Below are 21,368 nucleotides of genomic sequence, written 5' to 3'. Positions count from 1 at the left end.
TCATACTTTCTTCTACCACTGAGCTATTACCAGATGGCAAGCAGTCAGGGCACAGAAGGAGCAAGGAGGGAAAGGAATTTTCTTTCATGGAAGGTGGACAAAGCAATCCCCAACCAGCTGACTCAACTGGAAGGTCTTTCTGCTTCCTCTAATGGAGGAAGCAGATCTGCATGCATATTCATCAAGTGGAATCAAGTTGTATACATGCAAGGGATCCACAGGCATGTTGCTGTACACAGGAGGTATGGGATCAGTGACGCAAGTAGCATACGCTAAGGCTAACCTAAACCTCACTGAAAGGAATCGAGAAGAGTATGTATGTAAACAGCAGTGGGACTTGCAGATTTCAACTTGCTAACTTTGATCGGCAGACACACATCTGATTCAGCTGTCAAGCAAACCCACGTAGGCGTATTTAACCAAACACTTAATTTTTCCATTTTTATTCAATAATTGCCTTTAATACTAAAATGCATTAGATTTTTTTGAAGCAGAGAAATAAAATCACATCAAAGTGGGGAAAACAAAGTTTGCATCAGTTTCCTCTTTTTTGAAAAGAAAAAGAAAAAACAACGTGGCGGGTACACCGTTCTTTTGAAACAAGAGTTGTAATAATTTAATAAAGCTGCTTTATCATCTTCATAAAATAGACAGCATGGTGATTCTTTTTTCCCCCATTTTTCCCTGTTTACAATGATTCAATCACTGTGAAAATGTACATAACATACATATCAGCATATACACGAATTTTGTTCTTCGGACTATCCGCAACAGAGACGCCGTGAGGAATTGTAGTCAAGTGCCGATGAATCCATTCCTCAATTTTGCAGGCAAAACAGTGTCCATGTCAGCATGACGCATCTCTTCTGTCCTCCTTGCTGGAGATGCAGGACTCCAAACACCTCTGCAACTTTACACCTTAGCATTTGATTTAAGCCAGGTGGCATCCGTTGCCGAAAAACACAAGCTTGCGCCAGGTCAGCTCTTTGTCATAAAGATTACACGATCCCAGCTTGAATCAGCTGAACGTCAGCTGATGCCAGTAGCAAATCCATTTTCACCAACGCCACGGTAAAGTTTGCCGAGTTCCTCCACTAAAGTTATCATACACTGGGTCAATCATTATCAAAAGCTGCAAATGCAGCTGTACCAACATGATAATCAACTGTCCCCATTGCTTGACAAATGTATTTTCATCTGTAACGGGGTTCTCATTTCCCCCTCCTCTCCAAGAGTAAATTTCAACATACTAACTGAATAATGTGTTCTTTACAACTTGATTCCTATTGGGGGTGGGGGGGAAGCAAACTAAAAGTAGTTTACTTCTACCCAAAGTGCGGGGTTCACGGGCCATCTCCAGCTTCACCATTTAGCCAGAGAAACAGCCTCCCCTTAACGATACATTAAATGCTCATGTTTATTTTAGCCACAGGTCGTGTTTTGCCCAGCCTTCCCAACCCAAACCCTGGTTTTTCAGAAGAGGAAGAAAATATGTGATCTAATTCACAGAACAACTGGCCCACGCTAGTCTAGTAAACAGAGTAAGAAGATGGGGGTTTTTTCTCCTGAAGAAAGGAAGCCATAAATTCATTCACGTTATGGTATATACCTTTGGAGCAAGATATCCAAAGAATAGGCATTGATTAAATTACAGCTGTGTATAAAAAGCATGACTGGAAATCAAATCCTTATTATAACTGGCGGAAAACGGAAAGCTGATTCAACAGGTTTGACAGAAAGAAATACTATGTAGGATGGGTAGGGGAGCCAAGCCAGCGCCTTCAAATGACTTTCCTCTTAACTAAAACTACAAAGAAATGGAGTTTTAAAACATACTCATAATCCTGTCTCCAATAGGGGCAGCACTAGATGGTTCATACCTACCTGCTGACACCTCCATTCACAGCATGCCCTTCCGAGAACCTATGGAGCTGTTCCACTCATTTCAGAAAAATCTGGCCACAAATGTATCTCTACAATTTGAATGAACTGGGTGGGGGGATGATGTTGAGGGAAAGAGGGGGGAAAGCTGCTTGCGCATTTGAGTCTTCGCGATGTGTAAGAAAATGGTTCACTTGGGCCATGAGAATTTATGCACATGGACGTGCTGGATTGAACCATGAACATTCGTGCTGTTGAAATGCCTGTCCTTTTGCTTGGGGGAAGGCCAAAACCAATCCCTTCTCTCCACAAAATGACAAGCACCATCAGAAATCATAGCAACTATCTTGAGCTGGCACACACTGCTACATAGTGGATGGTTAGGTCTCCCCTCAGCTGGTCCAGGGCAGATCAGTGGGAGGCAGTGAAATGAGCAGAGACTGGAATGTTCTGTTCCACTGGAGTGAGCATAAAAGTTAGTTCGGATCCAACCATAAACTTACAACTTATGCTACAAGTTCCAATAGGACTGGCTGAAGGATCCACCATACTCACAGAGCATCAATCCATGTTGTCTACCTGCTAAATGAACAGGTTTTGATACTCAACTGGTAAGATTTCCATACTTGCTCCATACAAGACAGCCCCATGTAAAGGCTATCAAAAAACCTGATTTCATGTGGTTGTCCTCCACACAGGGGTTCTGACTTCTGTTATTTATTTCGCCACCATCCCCCACCCAATGTTAAGGCAAGTCTCTGGGGTCAGCACCACAAGTTCCTGGTACTGACATGAAAATTCTTAAAAGAAATGAGGAACGGTCACTTACAAATGTTATATTCCTCACTTGGTATGCCAATACACAAAATTGGAAGAAGTTCACAAGAAATGGAAGCATGGCAGGATTATCACATATGAACCACCTCAGCTTCCACACTTATTAGTAACATTGTGAGTAGAAAAAATGGTCATGGTGTGCAAGCAAGTATGGCAGCACTCGTTGGCACCCATATACTCAGCCTGGAGTGTTTACTTGTCATGACTTCCTTGTTTTACACAGAATGTACACAGCATTAGAAAAATGTGCAAACCACATCTACGGTCAACAGGAAACAGTTGGAAAAGATGCAAGGGCAATGAAAGGTATTAGACAGGCAGTTGTCAGTCTATATGTGGTCTTCTCACACTAGTGGGCCAATAGAGTGTGCAGAGATATAACTACAGCTTTTGAGCTGCAGCCATTCCCCAGCATTGGTTGAACAAGGGCAAGATGAGTAATAGAGAGAAGAATCTAGATCAGTAGCTTATCATGTACCATGGGGTTCACATGAGGGCCATGTTCTGAGGATTCAAAATGGGAATAGCAGGTAATTCAAGTTACCATCACAAGGCACAGAATAGAGGATCTTGGGAATCAGCTGATCTGAAACAGCAAATGCCACCACTTTCTATACAACAGCAAGGTCACACTCAAACGTGACATGTTGTTGAAGTTTGACATCAAGCTGTCCCTCTGCTAGGTATTTATTGCCTCCATCCTTTCTCCAGCATGTCAAGTGGACTATGCCAGCCCTCAGACCAGGTGCATATGCAGAAACTATGCAGGGTCCAAGCTGAGGGAAAGGGGAATAAGATGAGTATGCTTAACAGGGGCTTGAAGACACATGGGGTGCCCAGTCTGCACTACAAACCTATTAGCACAATAGGGACCATTTATGTCATTTTAGAAATAAAAACAAGATTAGTTCTTTCACAATTTGTGGAATGATATGGGTGATTCCGTTCAGGGCAAATATAACTTGTTTGAGGTGTGAAAAAGCATCATGGGGGAGAAGTTCCCACAGAACTCACCCGCTCCCAATGCATCTAACCTGTTATATTTGGCTGAACCCGGGTTAAAATGAAAGTTGCTAAATTAGTGACTTTTTCCCTTTGACCCGGGTTTCAGACGCTTCTTGCTTGCCTGTGCAAACTATGGCAAAGCAAGAAGCATTCTATTCCGCCACTCTTCCGTCCACCATTATGGTGGATTTTCCAGGCAGCCACCATTAGGGTGAATTCTCTAGGCAGCCGCCATTTTGTGCTGGTAAGTGTGTGGGAGAATTCTTGGGTCGGTAGGGAAGATTCTCGGATGCATAGTTTGCAGGGAAACACTGCGTTTCCTGTGCGAACCATGCTGCATCCTAACGCCGGGATCCCAGGGATCCCGGATGGCCCCTGCACCCGCCATGCCAATGGCGACAGAAGTGACATGGGTTCATTTAAACCATTTGTGTTGCCTGTGCAAAACGGGCCTATGAGTGAGATGGAATTATGTGGAAGATGAGGTATATTAGAGTTTGTATGAAGCTTAGAGGATTGATGCTTTGGCCCCAAGGGTCTCCATATGCCAGCCAGCAGAATCACTGAATCAAATCACTCAAGGGACCATGTTTCCAAGAGTTTATAATCTTGCAGCAATTAAAGGGGGTGTGATTTTATTACAAATGTCACTTCTTTTGTAAAAAAACAAAATTTCAAATGACAGGACAAATAAAACACCCCGGAGATATATAAAATTAGAGCTCCAAACAGCCAAAGCAGACCGTCGAGTCCTATCCATTTTCTCCACCTTTTTCAAAAGAAAAGAAATTACTCCAGCTTATTTGATTTCCAGGGCGATAAAGATTGGAGGCTGTTTTTCCTGTAGCCATTTTTTAATTTAAATAAATCAAAAGTGACTTTAAAAAAGTTTATCAAGATAGGTTAGAGTCAGGAAGATTGTTTCTCTGGAAACCATTATTTTCTGCTGATTGGCAGAGCAAGTGTTGAAATAGCAATATATTTCCTTTTCCAGTGATCTCTGGACTCGAAAGAGTATGTTATGGGGAACAAAATTCTATCAAATGTAAAGTTAATGACAGTAACGGAACCAGTGTTTCAAGCCCTCCCTGAGAAATTATCCAGTAGGGAACAAAACAAGATTCTATTCCATTTGGTATGAGGTGTCCCACACTGCTATAAAATATCTCTTGCACAGAAGTCTAAACAGTCTTATCTTTGGGAAGTGGGGGAGCTTCATAATTTCACAAAACTGTACCCACACAAAATAACCACTAGATAAGGAAGGGGGCGGGAAGCAATTTGCTGGTTTCTTTTCTCCAAACAGGAGGCATACAAACTTCATCTGCGGCACTGCTAGACTTAAACTGCCTGTTCTTCAACATATATTTTCTGTTGCTTACTTGATTTTTTTTTTCATGATACATGAAGAAAACAGAAGTAATGCTGGTACTCTCCATTCTATCCTGCTCACTGAGAAAGTACAAATGCACATTTCTGGACCCCAATTTTCCTGCCGTCACCTTCTCTTCCCCTCCCCCAAAGCAAATAGGTTTTCGGGGGGGGGGGGGGAAGGAAAATTTCAGGGCACCTGAGAGACCTGCTAGTGGACTATAAATGAAGTTTGTGCCTCCCTTAAGCTCAAAGCAACCACTGGCAGATGAGGCTGACTTCTGCACCTCTGTATTATTCATTGCTCTGGCTTCCCTCCAACTTCCTTTCAATCAGTGCCCACTATTCTCCTGGGTCTCTACAGAGGATGTAATTGGGCCATTCAGTTACTGCTAATGTAAAGATGAAACAGAATTTCCTTCTCTCTTAAGTGGCTGCCCACTGTGTCTCTGCAAGAGCACCCGTTCTGGGTTTGCCTCCTTCTACTCGACAGGCATATCCAGACGAGTGATTCTTATTACTGATTGAAATGGGGTGTGTCATTTCTCTTACACAAACTAAAATAACACTCCAGGAGGTGTAAGAGTGAAGAAAGTTTCCAGTTTTAATTCAAGGGAAAGAAGTCTTCATCCAGCATACATTTCGGGGAAACTGGAAAAGTTAGTGATGAACAGGAACTGCTATTTTTCACACCACCTCCTACATGTAGAGGCAACTTATGTTCACAGTGAACAACACAGATAATTTGTTCACTATAGGCCCTTTCCGGACAAATCACCTAAAACATTTCTAAAATGTTTTCAATCCCACCCTTTACCACAATGTATGTCCACATTCACCCCCTCAAAACGATCCACAGCTGCCATTACGTGATCCCCCACCCCTTTTAAGCTAGATTTTGAATCAGTACTTTAATGCTTCATGGCCTCGTGCAGTGATTCCTTGCACCTCACAAACTCAATGCACTGAAGATTAGCCCTCCCAACATTTTAAAAAACAGAAATGGAACAAATGAACAGGCGAACAGGCGAAGGGGAACAGAGTGACCTCAGAAAATGGCACAGAGGAGGAAGTTTAGGGACAGCACAGAGGCATGAGAAACATCTTGAACAGATCGCACAGGAAATTGGAGACATTCTGAAATAATTTCAACAAAAGAATCGCTTTAAAGGGACATTCATTTTGAGGCTGCAAACAAAACGTTTTTGGGGTAAAAGCAATGTGGAACTCCATGGAGGAAACATTTTATTTCCTGCCTCAAAATGTCTTAAAAGGTTTGCGTGGAACGGGTCTATGCGTATACAACCACTCCCAAAAGAGTACAGTCCTGAAAACAGTAGCCAAACGGTGCTTACCTGATTGTAATTAGGAATCAGACAGTTCTGAAACGACATATCAGAGGGGAACACTAATTTGCAACATGGAAATCTGATTGATATCTGATGAGGGCCATGGCTAAAGCATTCCATTTGTACTATGTCATACTACATGTGCATGTAATGAAGCTCGTTGGATGACACTAGAGCAGCCATTCTCTCTCTCAGCCTAACCCTAACCTATCTCACAGGGCAGTTATGAAGGTGTGAAATCATGCCTAAAATGCCTTGAAAGAAGGCAGGATAAAAATGTGACTGATAGATACTGCTACACGCGAACAGGCCGATGGGCACAGTCAATATGTTTAAACAGACCAGGGCCCAAATGGAATGCTTACACCAAGACCCACAGATGATATCGTTTATAAACCGGACCTCAAAATCATTCTTTTCTTCTGGTCTCTCCTAGAAGCAGGGAAGATCCGTTTGAAAACCAACCAGTAGTTCTGGAGAAACTATGACACCATCATTCCTTGAAAACACCAAAAAGAAAGGAAGAAAAAAAAATAACATCTAACAACTGCAAATGAGATACTAGGAAGATATCGGGAAGAAAAAGGGGATGGTATTCTGGGGGAGAGGATAATGCGGAAGAATCGTTTGGCCAGGTGACAAGGAACGGTGGCAAACCTGGATCTATGTTTTGCAGTTTCCCTAGGTTTTTGGATTCTGTCTGTTCGTAGAAAAAGCAAAGAAAGGAATGAATACACTCGAAAGCCTTTTCCATCACTAGACATACAGGAATTTGCAATATCAAATACGATAATAGTACAGATAAGCAAGTGGCGGCGAAAGGGTTTCAAAGGCAGGGGTGGTCATAGCAAAAGGGGAAGACCCTAAACGAAACAGTGGGCTTGGGGTGCCGGGCAAGGAAAAAAACCTCCCTGGCTACAGCCTTTAGCTCCATTGGGTACAATCTGTAGCTCCTTTGGGATTTTGAGCACTGAGAGCACCGGAGCCGCACTTGGCACATAAGAGCTTCCACGTGTGCACAAAAACTGCCGGATCAAGGCAAACGAATTCCAAGTGCATAGTCAGGCCACGAGAAATGGCTGTTCCACTGTCGAAATTAGAGGCATGTCAAGGTAAATATTCTAGATTACCAGATACAAGTAGTGTGTGTTTTTTTAAAAGATCCAATTCTTCATCAAGAATGGAATTTCACATTAGAGGTTTTTCTTTTTCTAAGATACAAAAATATAAATTCAAAATACTTCATAGCTAATACTTTCCATCCACGGGACTGCTGCCACGCTGCTGCCACCCTCGTGCCACGGAAAATGGGAAACTGCCCTGGTTTGCTTTGACAAACACCCCTGCCGCCTGTTGAACCAAGTGGGATTGTCACATTAACAATAGCTTCATTGATAAACAATACATTTAGGGAAAGCTTTTAAATACAGCAAATTTGTGAACCATCAGTAAGCTGTTAAAAACAATACACACGTCCCGTTGTGTCACTTCCCTTCCTCTACGGCATCGCTTAAAGTACTATGTCTTTTAGCCTCTTCACTCCAGGCGAGTCTTTCTCTCTACATTCTTGCAGAAGAGGATTAATTTCATGCATTATATTTTCACTGTCTGCACCCCTTGGCTCTGCCTCCATGGGCCGAGAAGGGCCATTGTTTACAAACGGCTCCAGGTCATGATTTGCCGGGCAGTGCATTATGTTGTAGGACACTGATGGTTTGCTAGACAAGGGGCTCTTCAGATGGACGGGTGACGTGACAGGGCTAATGGCTTCACAACCGTTCCCTGCCTCTCGGACTGCACCGTTGACCTTTGGACTGCAGATGGGAGGATCCACTGTTCTTTTGCCTTTCAAGTTGACTGGGCCCCGTTCCTCAGGGACGGGCTCACTTCCGTCTTTGCCAAACGTCGCAAAAGTTCTCTTTGTGCTACAGTCTTCGTAAAGCTCTGTATCCACAGTGCTGGCTTCTATAGAGAGGGACATGACATTCCTTCCGTGCTCAGGGGATTTTGCTCGGCTGGGGACGGGGTTCCGGGGCATCCAGCATCGGTCAGAATGGCCAAGGATCCGGCATTCTTCCCTGCAATGAAATCCTTCACTTTGATCTGTGGACAGAAAACAAAAAGGGTTCATAACATCCAGAGTTTCTGACCATTTCAGAACATTTATTTGCAAAAGCTTAGGTTACCAACCTGTTGCCAAATCAAACTATGGGACACTTTTGGTTCATGGTGGGACTAAGCTTCAGATAACATATGTACACCACACATTTAAATGAGCTCAAGAGAATTTCCCTCTTTTTCAAGTAATCTTTATATTGTATTTCTTAGTAGAACTGGAAGAATATAGACTACAATGGGGACCCTCAAGGAACTTGCAGGAGTGGCTATTCCATTTCCCCCCTTCCCACCTTTGCTTCCTCCCCTCTCTCCTTACTTATCTTAGTCTCTCACTCTCTTTCCCTCCACCAGGCCCGGAGCAAGGGGGAATTGCGCCCAGGGCATGTGTGTGCCCTGTGCCCCTGCCACACTCCGGAATGCCCCCGCCATGCTCCCACGCCGGCACGCACCCAGTGCATCGTGCACCCCCTATCCCCTTGGTACTACGCCACTGCCCTCTGGTCACCATTTTTCCTACTCTTTCCTCCATGGCTGTTATTTTCTCACTCTTTCTGCCCCTCACCCAGCAGCCAAACCACCTTTATCTGCCCCTCTGTCTTAAGGTTTCCGTCTCCTCCCACTCTACAGGCTCTGAATTGGAAAACGATAGTGTTTCTCCACAAGAGGGACCAAAGCAGCTGGGTAGGTTAGGTTGAAAGTTTGTGACTGGTTCAAAATCACTCAGTGAGCTTCCACAGCTTCGAACCCGGGTCTTGCAGACCCTGCTCTGAAGCTCTAACTGCTATACCACATGGGTTTTCACAGTGAGGCTGCTGCTGACCAGTAGCAAGCAGCTGGGCCAAGTTGAGTCATGCAGGTTGGGTGGTAACAAGTTACTCAGAGGTTGCCTCCAGACCTAGTTTTGCCAACCTCCAGGTTGGATCTGGAGATCCCTCAGAATCACAACTGAATTCCAGATGACATAAATCTGCACTTCTGGGACAAATTGGCTGCTTTGGAGGGTGGACCCTATGGCATTATATTCAGCTGAGCCCTCTCTTCTCCCATAACCCTTCCTTCCTCAGACTTTACCCCTAACCTCTAGGAATTTCCCAGCCTGGAGCTGGAAACCCTAGTCAGGCCTGGCCCCAGTGAGTTTTCCCTCAAAGACTAAAATAAGCCTAGAAAGAACCCCTTGCTTTTTACTGACACCAACTGAAGCCTTGATCTTGTGATTTCTTAGCAACAGCCACTGAGGAAATCTGTTGCTTAAAGTTATAGGTGCTCTTTTTATATTTTCAGGTTTTAAAAAATCGCTATTTTTAAAATTTCACATATTTCTGTAAATATGAAGCCCTTTCCAGGTTTGTAAATCTGAAGTTTATTGCAAGTATCCAAAAATGTTGCCAACTTCTCTATTAGAATATAAAACGTTGCCTTGCCTAATCTAGTGTAGATGCAACATGGTTCCCAAAATAAGGCTCGAGTTCCCATCAATCGATAACATCTACACCAAATACTTAAAACTGGTTCAATACTCATTACTTATCTGAGAGTAAGCCCTGAAATTGTGATTCTGTGAAAAATGGGATCTCTAAAAGAGAATTTTTAGCATCCTTACCCAACTACAATGTGCAGGTATCTGGGGGCAAGCAGGAAAAGCCATAATAGGCTTCAAATCTGCCTGTGTAGTGAGCATCTGCCCATAGAAACGGAGATTTGCCCTCTTTTGAATCCCATATGAACTCCATTTGCTTTCTGAAATAAGCTGCAGACATTTGAAAGGCTATTTGAAAGGCTATTTTTTATTGCAAAGGCTCCCCCTCCCCCCTTTATTATTATTTGTACAGGTTGAACCTCCAACAGGTTAGGTGTCATTTGGCATTTTCTGCTGCTGTTGCCGCTGCTGTCAGAACAAAAAAAAAAAGCTACGGGAAAACAAGTTAGGAAGGGAAATAAATTAAACCAGCTTTAACCTGCACACCCAGCTACTCCGAGTCAGCATTTTCCTTCCTCCCACTGCAGGCGCTAAAAGGAACAGGGCTTCAAACCTTCCTCGGCATAAGAGATCCTTCATTTCAGGCTATTATTTTTGCTGGGTCCCCTTTTTCTTCATTTCAGCTGTTTTGTTCTTGTTTCCCTACCAGAATGCAGAGATGCTGCTTAGTTACAGCTGCCTGAGCGATTCCCCACATTTTTTGAAAGCACAGGATGGAGTCAGGTACTCAATTATGTCAGGCGGTTTTGCTCTGGGGATAAAGGTGAACCAGCTACTACATACTACAGAAAAGGTGAACCAGCTACTACATACTACAGAAAAACTGTGGCTGCAGCAGAACTTCAGCACCTTCTTCTCCCCTCCTTCTCACCTCCACATAATTTCTACTCACTTGTGATACAATGACTTGATGTCCTTATACTAAAAGTTATCCTCTCTGTGCTCCTGCTTGCAGAAGCTGCTTCATACTTGTCCAGTGTAGATGATCTGTCCACACACTGGTCCTTTCCGCACAGACACTTCACCATTGATATAATGTTGTAGATTTCCAGGGTCTCCAACCTATGCCCTCCAGATGTTAATGGACTGCAATTCCCATCATCTCTGCCAACTGGCCATGCTGGCAGGGCTGATGGGAATTGTAATCCATGAACATCTGGAGGGCCATTAGATTGGAGACTCCTGTTCTAAAACATTATATCACTGGTTAAGTACTACTACTATCACTACTATCTTCTAGTCCTTCTTCTTCTTCTTCTTCTTCTACTACTACTACTACTACTACTACTACTACTACTACTAAGTCCTGGACCAGATTGTTCTGGAAGAGATGTACCTCTCTCAACAGATATTCACAACATCTACAAAGATAAAGTATTCTCCTAATTAAGCCTCACATTAATGTAACAGTTGGAAAATTACAGAGAGTAAATCAAAAGTCAAAGGGAATAACATTTACAGTGCAATCTGAAGGGGTGGGGGGAGGATGAAACCACTGAAGAGGTAGCATGACACCAGATCTGAACCACAACTACTTATAAAATTGAGAAGCCATTTGCAACAGGAAATGGGGATCGGAAGTAGCATGCAATCTTGACCAGAAATAAGCATAGGGTTCACAAAGAGAAGGAATGGGAGCTGGGAGGAAGGTACCACAAGGCTGTGATGGGTAGCAGATAACAGGAATATCAACTCTATTATAAGCATTTTGTGTCAAGTGGAGTCATGAAAAGTGCCGCACTATCACCCATAGCCTGAGGGTAAAAACAGACATAATACCTTCAGAACAATGGTGGTGACTTGGAAGCTGATTCAATGAGCTTGTGGTCAACTTAGTTTAGTATGAAGAAGCTGTAAAAACACCTGACATGGAAAGTATTTGATGGGGCATTTTAATTTGGATAGAGTGAATATAAATAATTTATATTTTAACTTAAAGATAAGTTTATTATTTTAATTTGAATGTTTTAACAGTATGTATTTTTGGATGCTATAGCCAATGGCTCAAACAATAAATACTACTTGACTTGACTTGGAAGCAGCTTCACTTATCAGTCCAAACGTGTCTTTCCTTTCGAAGATGGGGGGAGGGACAGTATTCTGCAAACTGTGAACGGCACTGACTAGCTTGTGCTTGTAATGTCACAAGAGGTGGTGATGGCCACTAACCTGGATAGCTTTAAAAGGGGCTTGGACAGATTTATGGAGGAGAAGTCGATTTATGGCTACCAATCTTGATCCTCCTTGATCTGAGATTGCAAATGCCTTAACAGTCCAGGTACTCGGGAGCAACAGCCGCAGAAGGCCATTGCTTTCACATCCTGCATGTGAGCTCCCAAAGGCACCTGGTGGGCCACTGCGAGTAGCAGAGAGCTGGACTAGATGGACTCTGGTCTGATCCAGCTGGCTTGTTCTTATATTCTTATGTTCTTAATGTCACCAAAAACCTCTCCCCAATTTCCAGAGGAGTTTTGCGCTTTAAAAAAAGGTTTCCCTTTTTTGCAGTGAAGGAACAGGTAAACTGATAAACACAACAATGGGGTTTTTTTAAAAAAAATTACAGGTGAGCAGCCATTACAGAAGAGCACGACCAATGGCAGGAACAGATTGTGAGTGGTGCCTGTCCTTCAAATAGAGAAGGCGGGAACTAGGGAGGCTCACATTGTGGCTGAGGGATCTGCTGTGATGTCTCTTTTTATATTACTTCTGCCTTTGCCATGAAAGACAGCTGAAGCCCCTGGCTCTGGGCCAGGACTCATTGCACTGGGCTGTACCAAGTCTTGGCTTACAATAGTTTTCTCTGGAATGCAGCCACCCCCACCCCCATTTGCTAAAAGTGCCTGCCTTTAATTAGGCCCCAACCTGGCTCCTTCTCACAGTGGTCTTTTTTCAAGCTACGCAAGCCTGGCCCGTCGGGAGTTAATGCTAGCAACGAGACGACATCTTCAGGCTTGATGGACTGAACCCCCACCACGTCGCCGACTCAGCCAAGGTCTGCATCCCCTCTGTCTGAGGACAGTTCATTTGGATGCTTCATTCGTCTGTGTACGTAACCTCGACTTTTCTGCTCCATTTGTATTTCTACCACATTCTAGCGCAATGAAAAAAAAAGAGTGGCTGATAAAAATTCTCAGCACATAACACAATGCAGCAAAAAATATGAGCAGCTTTAGCACTTACAGCGAGTCAGCTCATAGGAAAGCAAACCTGAAGGAAGTTGTGGGGGAGACAGAGGTGGATTCCGGACAGCTTAAACATAACGTCCTGAGGATGTTATAAAAAGCGATTTGGGGGGAGAGCTTTGCACAGCTGTCTTCCTCAAAACAACTTCAGCCTGCTTTATTTCTCTCAATCTGGACTTTTCAAAAATCACGAAACCAGCGATCATCCCCCAAACCGAGGTTGAAGAATAAGTGAGCTAAATGAGCAAAAGCAGGCAGGAAATGCTTTATTTCTCCCACACAAACCTCTTTCATTTTCGCCGGCAGTGGCCGCCATTTTGTGGTCTGCAGCAGATTCTTGGTGAAGATTCCCTATAGAGGTTCCCTCTGCTTGCAGCTCATCCGCATGAGATTTCATTTTTAAAAGTAGATGAATAAAGTTTGTTTTGCCTGGCGATCCTGCACACCTATTGTTTTTCTTTTTTTTGTTTTGTTTTGAGGGGTATGTCTGCGAAGCTATGGTGACACGGTTAGAGAAGCCGCAATATATTTGCTGCACATATCTGTATTGCTATAGGTGGAATCCCCAATGAGAAATTAAATCTAGATACAACCAGGTTTCAAAAGAAATGGCACCTTTTCATTAAGGTTTTACCCTCCCCACTGCAGTATGTTTCTAGTGAAGACATTGATGTCTATCACAGATTCAAACAATGTTACGCTCCCCAAAAACATGTGATCGGCTTGGCAGGTCGATCCTGATTGGCTGCCATGATGTTGGGGCGGGAATGTTTTTTTAAAAAACTTTTGGCGTGAAAATACGTGGTTACATAAGTACGTAGGTTTGTGGCTGGCAAGTCACAAGTAAGCACGTTTCAACAATTTCTGCTCATCGTGCCCACGTTTAAACAGCTTTTGCTCGTCGTGCCCACGTTTAAACAATGCCACGTAGCCGCCAGCACAAAACCAAAAAAAGGGCTGCGTGTGCATCGCGCACAACCCGCCAAGCTCTGATTGGCTGGAAGGCTCCATGTCACTCCTTACGGCAGGGAAAACAAATCAACATTCAAACCCTGATCCTCCCCACCGATCTGGATTGGACATGTGTTTTTTAAAAAGGTGTACTTCCAGGCAGGTTCTAGAAAAACATGTGATAAGGGGGAGATTGAGCGCCAGAACCGGGAAGAATCCTTGTTCGTTGATCAGGTAGTGAGGAGTTCTTCCCGAATCCTTGATATTCTGCGTGAGTATCACATGAGTAATTGACCATGGGGATTTCACCATAGCTTCTCAGCTACCAAAAAAAAAATCAAAACAAAAAAGGAAACAAAACGTAACAAAAAACAAAAACAACACATGTGTGGGATACTAAGCAAAACAAATTTTGTTCATCTAGTTTTTACAACGAAATTGTGTACAGATGAGTTGCAAGCAGAGGAAACCGCCAGGGAAAACCTTCACTGGAGATGCAGAAAATCTCCGCAGCAACACACAAAATGGCAGGCACAACTGTGAAACTGATAAGAGTTCCGTGCAGCAGGCATGAAGAAAGATCCGTTTTGGCTGGTAACGCTTGTGTTCTCCCACACTGTGGAAACACAAATTGCCAAAACAGATCTTTTTAAAACATGTGCAGGACATTTTATTTCTGTTGCGTGGAATCCAACAGAGAGAGACAAGAAGAACCAGCCGTCCGGTCATAACCCCACATCTCAAATTTTAGCTGGTTTCTCTCTCCAGCACAGCGGCAACTCCATTATGTAAGTGGCAATTGTGAGTGCCTGTGTAGGGGGTCTGAGACTGCAAGGCCCTGCCTGATCTCCAAGAATGGTGCTGCAAGCTGTATACACAATACACACACACAAAGGCATGTAAACTCCAGCCAGCACTAGCAACTGTCTAAATGTTGCTGCCTGCTAAAATGTTGATTTTGTTCCTTTTGGCAATTTGAACAAAAAGGGATTATGTACTGCCAGTTTCCTCATCATCCCCCTGACTGAACATCTTAAATCAAGGCTGAGTGTGATATCCTGTGATTCTGTCCATCTCCCAACCCCACCTATGTGAAATGTCACAGGGACTGGCATGCAAGACAAGTCTTTTTCCAGTGTAGCCCCGTTTCTGGAAAGCTTTTCTGGAAAGCCTATCAGCAAGCCAAGAGAATAAGGCTAAATAGGAAGGGTGACTAGAGGACCATTTGCAATCCTTTTATTGTTCAGTGGTGGTGTTTTTGAGGACAATGCACTTTGAAGGTGCAGAGGTCCAAGCTCCAGGATATTATCCTAGCAATTGTGAGGTAGTCGACTTCCTTATGACATCATATGCTGTCATGCCCCCACAAAGGCCTTTGTTATTTCCCCATTAAGCTTCAGTTTTCCCATAGTTAGAAGGGTTTAGTTCATTGTTAAGTCTTCTGAGGATATTTTAGTTAGCCCCTGTCCCTTTAAGTCATTTCCCAACAGGCAGTCTTCCTTTTTTTACCCAGCAATCCCCTGTTTTAGTTCTAGCCAGTCAGTCAGAGCAAGGTGCCAATTGTAGCTGGAGACTGGAATAATCGAGACGTATATGGTGGTCCACAGAGCACAAGTTAAGCTTAACAGGAATTAGAACCAGACAAGGACTGAAAGCAAGCAAGACACAGTGGACTTTCTTGAAAGCAGCCTAGAGAAGACACAGTCTACAGCTTCAAATCTGTTCAAGACAAGCAAGTACTCTGATTTAGACAGACCCAAGGGAGGAGTTAGGGTCTTAATTCTCTTAAGTAATAAGCCTACTGTTGAACCTGGCTTATGTCTCCCCCACTCTGTCCTAGCCAAGTACAGGGCACGAAAAACAGATTCACTTGGGGGGCAGAACACACGCCAGTCTGGTATTCTCATAGCGGTTCACTAATATCTACTGCAATATTTACAGATAACCTACTGCTACAGTTTTCAGTTGTCAGAAATAATGGCCAAGACAGACATGTCATAGCTCCACCAAAAGGATCCTTGGTCACCTCAGCTCTATTTGTGGCTGCCTCTGAACTGCCATTATGGAGAGGGCCCCAATTCCCACTGTTTGCAGCATGAATGCAGTGTCCAAGTGGCATTTGACTGACTCAATGGCATATAACTATGTGGAGAAACAAAACAGGGCCCCCCAAATATTCCTTAGTTATATACAACCACCTTTTTTATCAGTATTCATCATTTTAGGTTTATAGTTTGCTGTTTTTGGCCGTTTCTGCATGGCACAATTATACCAGGTAACAATCAGCATCTTACAATCTGGGTCTATTTTATCACAGTTTCTCCCCTTGCATGGCTGCCTGTTTCTGTGAAGGAATCAAGTGAAGACTTGGAGGAAATGCTCCAGTTTGTTTCGCACAAACCCGGGTCTTTTGTATTTAAATCGCAAGTGTATCTGCGCATGTGCAAACATCCCCGGTGTCCCATGTTCAGATTGGCTGTTGTTTTTGGACTGCAGCTTCAATGAACATCTCTGCCCTGATTTTGAATTTGAATTGCTGGCACCCGCCTTCATACCTGTAGGTTTGTTCTCCTGTGGTGTTTGCACAGTACCCAGTTCAATGCAGGATTTTTGAAAAGAATTGCCAAATTGGTGATTTTTGAAAATCTCGGGATGAGGGAAATATCACGGGGCAAACCCGCTTTAGGACTGGGAACCGTGCAAACTTCTTGAACAAACCGGGATATTTCCCTTGCTCAACCCAGGATATTCGGACCATGCAGAAACTACCATTAACTGCCATTTCACTGACTTTTGCCCAACTGAATGACTTCTGATTTTGTGTCTTTTCATACCATATTGCGTTTCCATTCTGTATTATTTATCACATGTGGGTATAGAAGTAGCTTCAGGAACCTTTTTGGGCCAAAAGTCCAAGATACAGCTCTCCAAATAAATAAATCAGTGCCACATTTTTGTTTCTTTAAAGACAAGCAAGATGAGAGCAAGGGGAAAGATGTGGTAACTATCGAGCACAGTCGTCAGCCTGAAAGAAAATACCTCAAGCGAGCCAACCCCAGCACAAATATCTTGCTCTCAGAGAAAACAATGAACAACCCCAGGCTTTCAAGCCACCTCTATTGCCACCTCAAGGGACTGTCACAAAAGCAGCCCTTAAAGGTCCCCACTCACAGACACGTTGTGTCGGTATTGATCCGAAAAAGTCTGAACCACAAAGTACTCAGACAGGTGGGCAGGCACAGCAAGCTGCAAAATTGCTGGTGCACAAAGAGGAATTAGCTTTTTGCCTCTGCTTAAAAAGAACGGGACTGAGCGTCTGTGATTAAAACAAGGGCTGGAAGGGCAAGTGGGCAGAAGCCTGATGAGGAAGAGCTCCTGGGATGAAGCAATGTCATTTCACGGGGAAGATATTGAAGCAGTAGTTATAGGAAGCGGCAAACTGGGCCCGGCAGGAGCAGAAATCATGACAGAACTGCCCACGGTTAGGCCCACAGTGTGTGCCGGGCCTGGCCGCCTCACAAGTGTGGCTCCCCTCGGTTTTGAAGCATTTACAGAAGCCTATTACAGAAACACATTACTAGCTCCCTGGGTAAGCTGCAGAAGGAAAAAGAGGCGAGGAAAAACAATCCTCATTTGCTCAGCAAACTCTACACCAGCCTTCAGCCTTAAGTTTATTAAAACCTCTTACTCACAGGCGCACAGACAGATCAAGCCCGAGCCAACTCCCTTGTCTCCAGTAGCAGGGTTTGAATCTCTTCTATCATTAAGGCCTAACAAGGTGCATTCAGATCTGTGTTCGAATCGTCCCATTACATTTTAAAAGACTAACCACTGCAAAATAGATTGTAATTCAGATCAGGGCAACGGTAAGGGCTAAGAGGAGTTTAACCCTCCAACCTGGCATGTTTTTGTCAACTGAACAGCTCACTGCTATTGACCCTCAGAGGGAAAACACTGGATTCCCCTGCCCACCCACCACCCACCCCAGACACACACTTTTTTCCATTCCAAGGCTAATAAAAGGTGGAGATAGAGTTGCCAATCCAGCTTGGGAAATCCCTGGAGAATTTGGGATGGTGCCAAGAACAGCAGAGTTTGGGAAAGAGAGGGAAATCTGTGGGGGTTGAGGAAACCACAAAGTCCACCCTCCACAGCTGCTATTTCCTTGTAGCAAACTGATCTCTGTAGTCTAAAAATCAGTTGTAATTCAAGGAGAACTCCACACCTAGCTGCGAGAGGGTTGAACTAGGACCCTGCAAAGTAGCTATTAGGATTTTTAAAAACACTGGGAAGATCTGGTGACAGATTCGAAACCATCTTATCTAGCCATACCTAAATCAAGGTATTTCCCCCCTTTTCTATTCATCTAAACTAGTTAGAGTATTCCTGAGCACAGACAGCATGCATTTCCTTCACTACTGCAGCTATTTTTAACTGATCAGGAATCAAGGCTAAAACCTTTTGAGTCCCTGTCATACTATCGTACATTTTGAGCTCCCTGCCCTCTAAAATTTGTCATTTCATTTTCTATCAGTCAGCTTGGATTGAGTTGTTGGGAGGGATAACTCTGCAAGACCAGGAGAAGCTGGTCAGAGCTACGTGATGACACCCAGACACCTCGCCCAATCCCGGGCATCAAGTTTACACTTGATAAACAAAGTTTGCTCTATTAAATAAGCTAATGAAAAACAGGAACATGAATAACAGAAGCTGCCAACTACCAGCAGCAGTGCCAGAGAGAGATGATGCAACTGAAGACACCCTTCCATTTTGCCTAGACTGAGACATCCCATGAAGCTACTGAGTCAAATGGTTGGTCTTTCATATAATGTTCTCCTTGAACCTTTTAACTGGAGATGACAGGCACTGAACCAGAGACCTTGGGCACACAAAGCAAATGCTCTACCAGCAAGGACTGTCATATGCCTGTTTGGGGCGGGACAATTGCCACCATGGTCCATGGCCCTCCTGCCACCAGTCAGGTGGGCAGTGAGAGGAGATAGTGAGAGGAAATGGGGGCAGACATCAAAGTCCCGACATGCTGATGCCACTTCCTGCACAACCAGACGTGATGTCAACACATCACTGACGATGCTCTAGCAATTAGTCAAAACTCTATGGTTAGACATCATTACTTTGCCTGCCAGCCTCATGCTAGCACCCCAGTTGGCGAGGTGGATGACAGGGTGACCATCATCTAACAATAAGAGCAATAGAACAGTTAACAGCTAACCAGAAGCTTTCAGTCTTAACTCTCCAGGTCTCAGTTCCAACTGCTTTTCCTGGGTCTCTTAACTCCGCCCATAAACTCAAACTCTTAAAGGTACATATCATAACACTAGTTAGAGCCCCTCTCCTGAAGGCTACTATAATTTGAGTGGATTTTTAAAAATCACTGCGCACTACTTTAAAAACCAATTTCTGTCTAAAGTTTGCAGAAAGGGTGACAGCATAGTAAATAAACAAATGCACATCCAGTGCTTTAATAAAAACAATTCTAAAAGGTCAACAGTCTGCACAGGAGCAAAGACTCATGACTGTACCAGCAATTTATTCTTTACTCTACTCATCTGTCATTTACAGTGCTAAACAGGGAGGAAGCTGGGCTCGCCCTGGATCTAGTAGACACACTGCAAATTCTTTTTTTTTTAATGTACTGTATCTATCTACATCTATTATAACAATCCTAAAATAGAGAGGGGCTGCCGAGTGCCCTCCATCCCATGCATCTGCTTAAATACTTATCAGCTTGGAGTTAATGTCATGTGACCTTTTATTTCCCGCAGAACACAAATTCACTGTAGCTTGACACAACAAGAAAACAGATTGAAAAACTGACCCGTTCAGCCCCCCAAGCAATTGAATGATCGCCGATGGAATCTCCAGGCCCAGTCACAGAGGCAAAGTTGAAACGTACTGAGGTACAAGTGCTTGGGGATTTAATATCTCTGATAAATGCTCTGATGACATGTACAGTTATGCAGTCTGGGCAATCACAATAGACCCAAAGCTTCCATTTTTCGGCGAGAAGCACAATTCATTCCAATGCATGTCAGAAGGCTTTGGGAGAGCCATATTAAGTAGAAGTCATTTTGGGTTATTACGAAGGGAGAGGAAACTGAAACAGCAGGCTCTCTTTGAAATGGCAAAAAAAGAACGAGGGAAGAGAAAAGTCAACCATCACTGAAGTAAGTAACAGACAAACTGGATTTTATTAGGAGCTTGCTTAAGAAAAGCTAAGACTTCAAGTTCAGTTATGAGGCTCTTCTGAATCAGTAGTCCTTAGTTCACAACAGGAAGGAATCCCCTTGCTATTTTAGCCATACCCCTTTACTGACTGTTATGACTTTGGTCCTTTCTGCAGAGACACATTAAAACGTTTTGAGGCGCGAAATAAAATGTTTCCTCCAAGGAGCTCTGCATTGTTGTTGTTTTTTACCCCAAAACATTTTATTTGCAATCTCAAAATGTTTTCAGTGATTACCCTTTTAAAATGATTCTCTGGCTGGAATATTTTTTAAAGGCTTCAATTGCCTGTGCTGACCATTTAAGATGATTCCCAGCCTCTCTGCACTTCCTCACTGTCAGTCTAATCCAAATGGAAGGGGGTTTTTTGGTAAAAACTATTGGTAGTTACAAAAAAAATTCTTCCTTTTCAATGACTTTTCAGGTGTTGCTTGGAAAAGGAGCACTACCTATTCAAAAGGAGCAGCAGTAGTGTAGTGGTTAAGAGCAGGTCTACTCTAATCTGGAGAAACCGGGTTGGATTCCCCGCTCTGCCGCTTGAGCTGTGGAGGCTTTTCTGGGGAATTGAGGTTAGTCCGTGCACTCCAACACACGCCAACTGGGTGACCTTGGGCTAGTCACAGTTCTTCTGAGCTCTCTCAGCCCCACCTGCCTCACAGGGTGTTTGTTATGAGGGGGGAAGATAAGGCGTTTGTAAGCCCCTTGGAGTCTCCTATAGCAGAGAAAGAGGAGATATAAATCCAACTCTTCTTCTTCTTCTTCAAATGGTGGCAGTGCTGAATTAGGAATGGGGAGGCCGTATGCCCATTTCCTTCTGCCAAAGGGGGGTGGGGCACCACCCTCACCTCCAGTGCCAGAAGATACAGTGGAGTGCAGAAATTATGTACCACTACAGAACACAACCATATCAGCAGGCCCTCTAGAAATTGGCTGATGCTCTGTCAACGTCTG

General features: G+C 43.7%; 1 protein-coding gene across 2 annotated transcripts in view; it reads right to left on the bottom strand.

Moving 5' to 3' along the window:
* Window positions 1-414: 414 nt before the first annotated feature.
* Window positions 415-21,368, bottom strand: part of PCDH19 (protocadherin 19) — a 157,780-nt gene continuing 136,826 nt past the window's right edge. For both annotated transcript variants that reach the window (XM_048513748.1, XM_048513749.1), the window contains exon 5: window positions 415-8,546. In XM_048513748.1, coding sequence (XP_048369705.1) covers window positions 7,954-8,546 — 593 coding nt within the window. In that variant the 3' untranslated portion in view covers window positions 415-7,953. The remainder of the gene's footprint in view (window positions 8,547-21,368) is intronic.

Source organism: Sphaerodactylus townsendi, linkage group LG13 (genome assembly GCF_021028975.2).
Source record: "Sphaerodactylus townsendi isolate TG3544 linkage group LG13, MPM_Stown_v2.3, whole genome shotgun sequence".
In the NCBI taxonomy this organism is placed as follows: domain Eukaryota; kingdom Metazoa; phylum Chordata; class Lepidosauria; order Squamata; family Sphaerodactylidae; genus Sphaerodactylus; species Sphaerodactylus townsendi.
The sequence above is the reverse complement of the archived record's forward strand: the minus strand, read 5'-3'. Positions and strand labels throughout refer to the sequence as shown.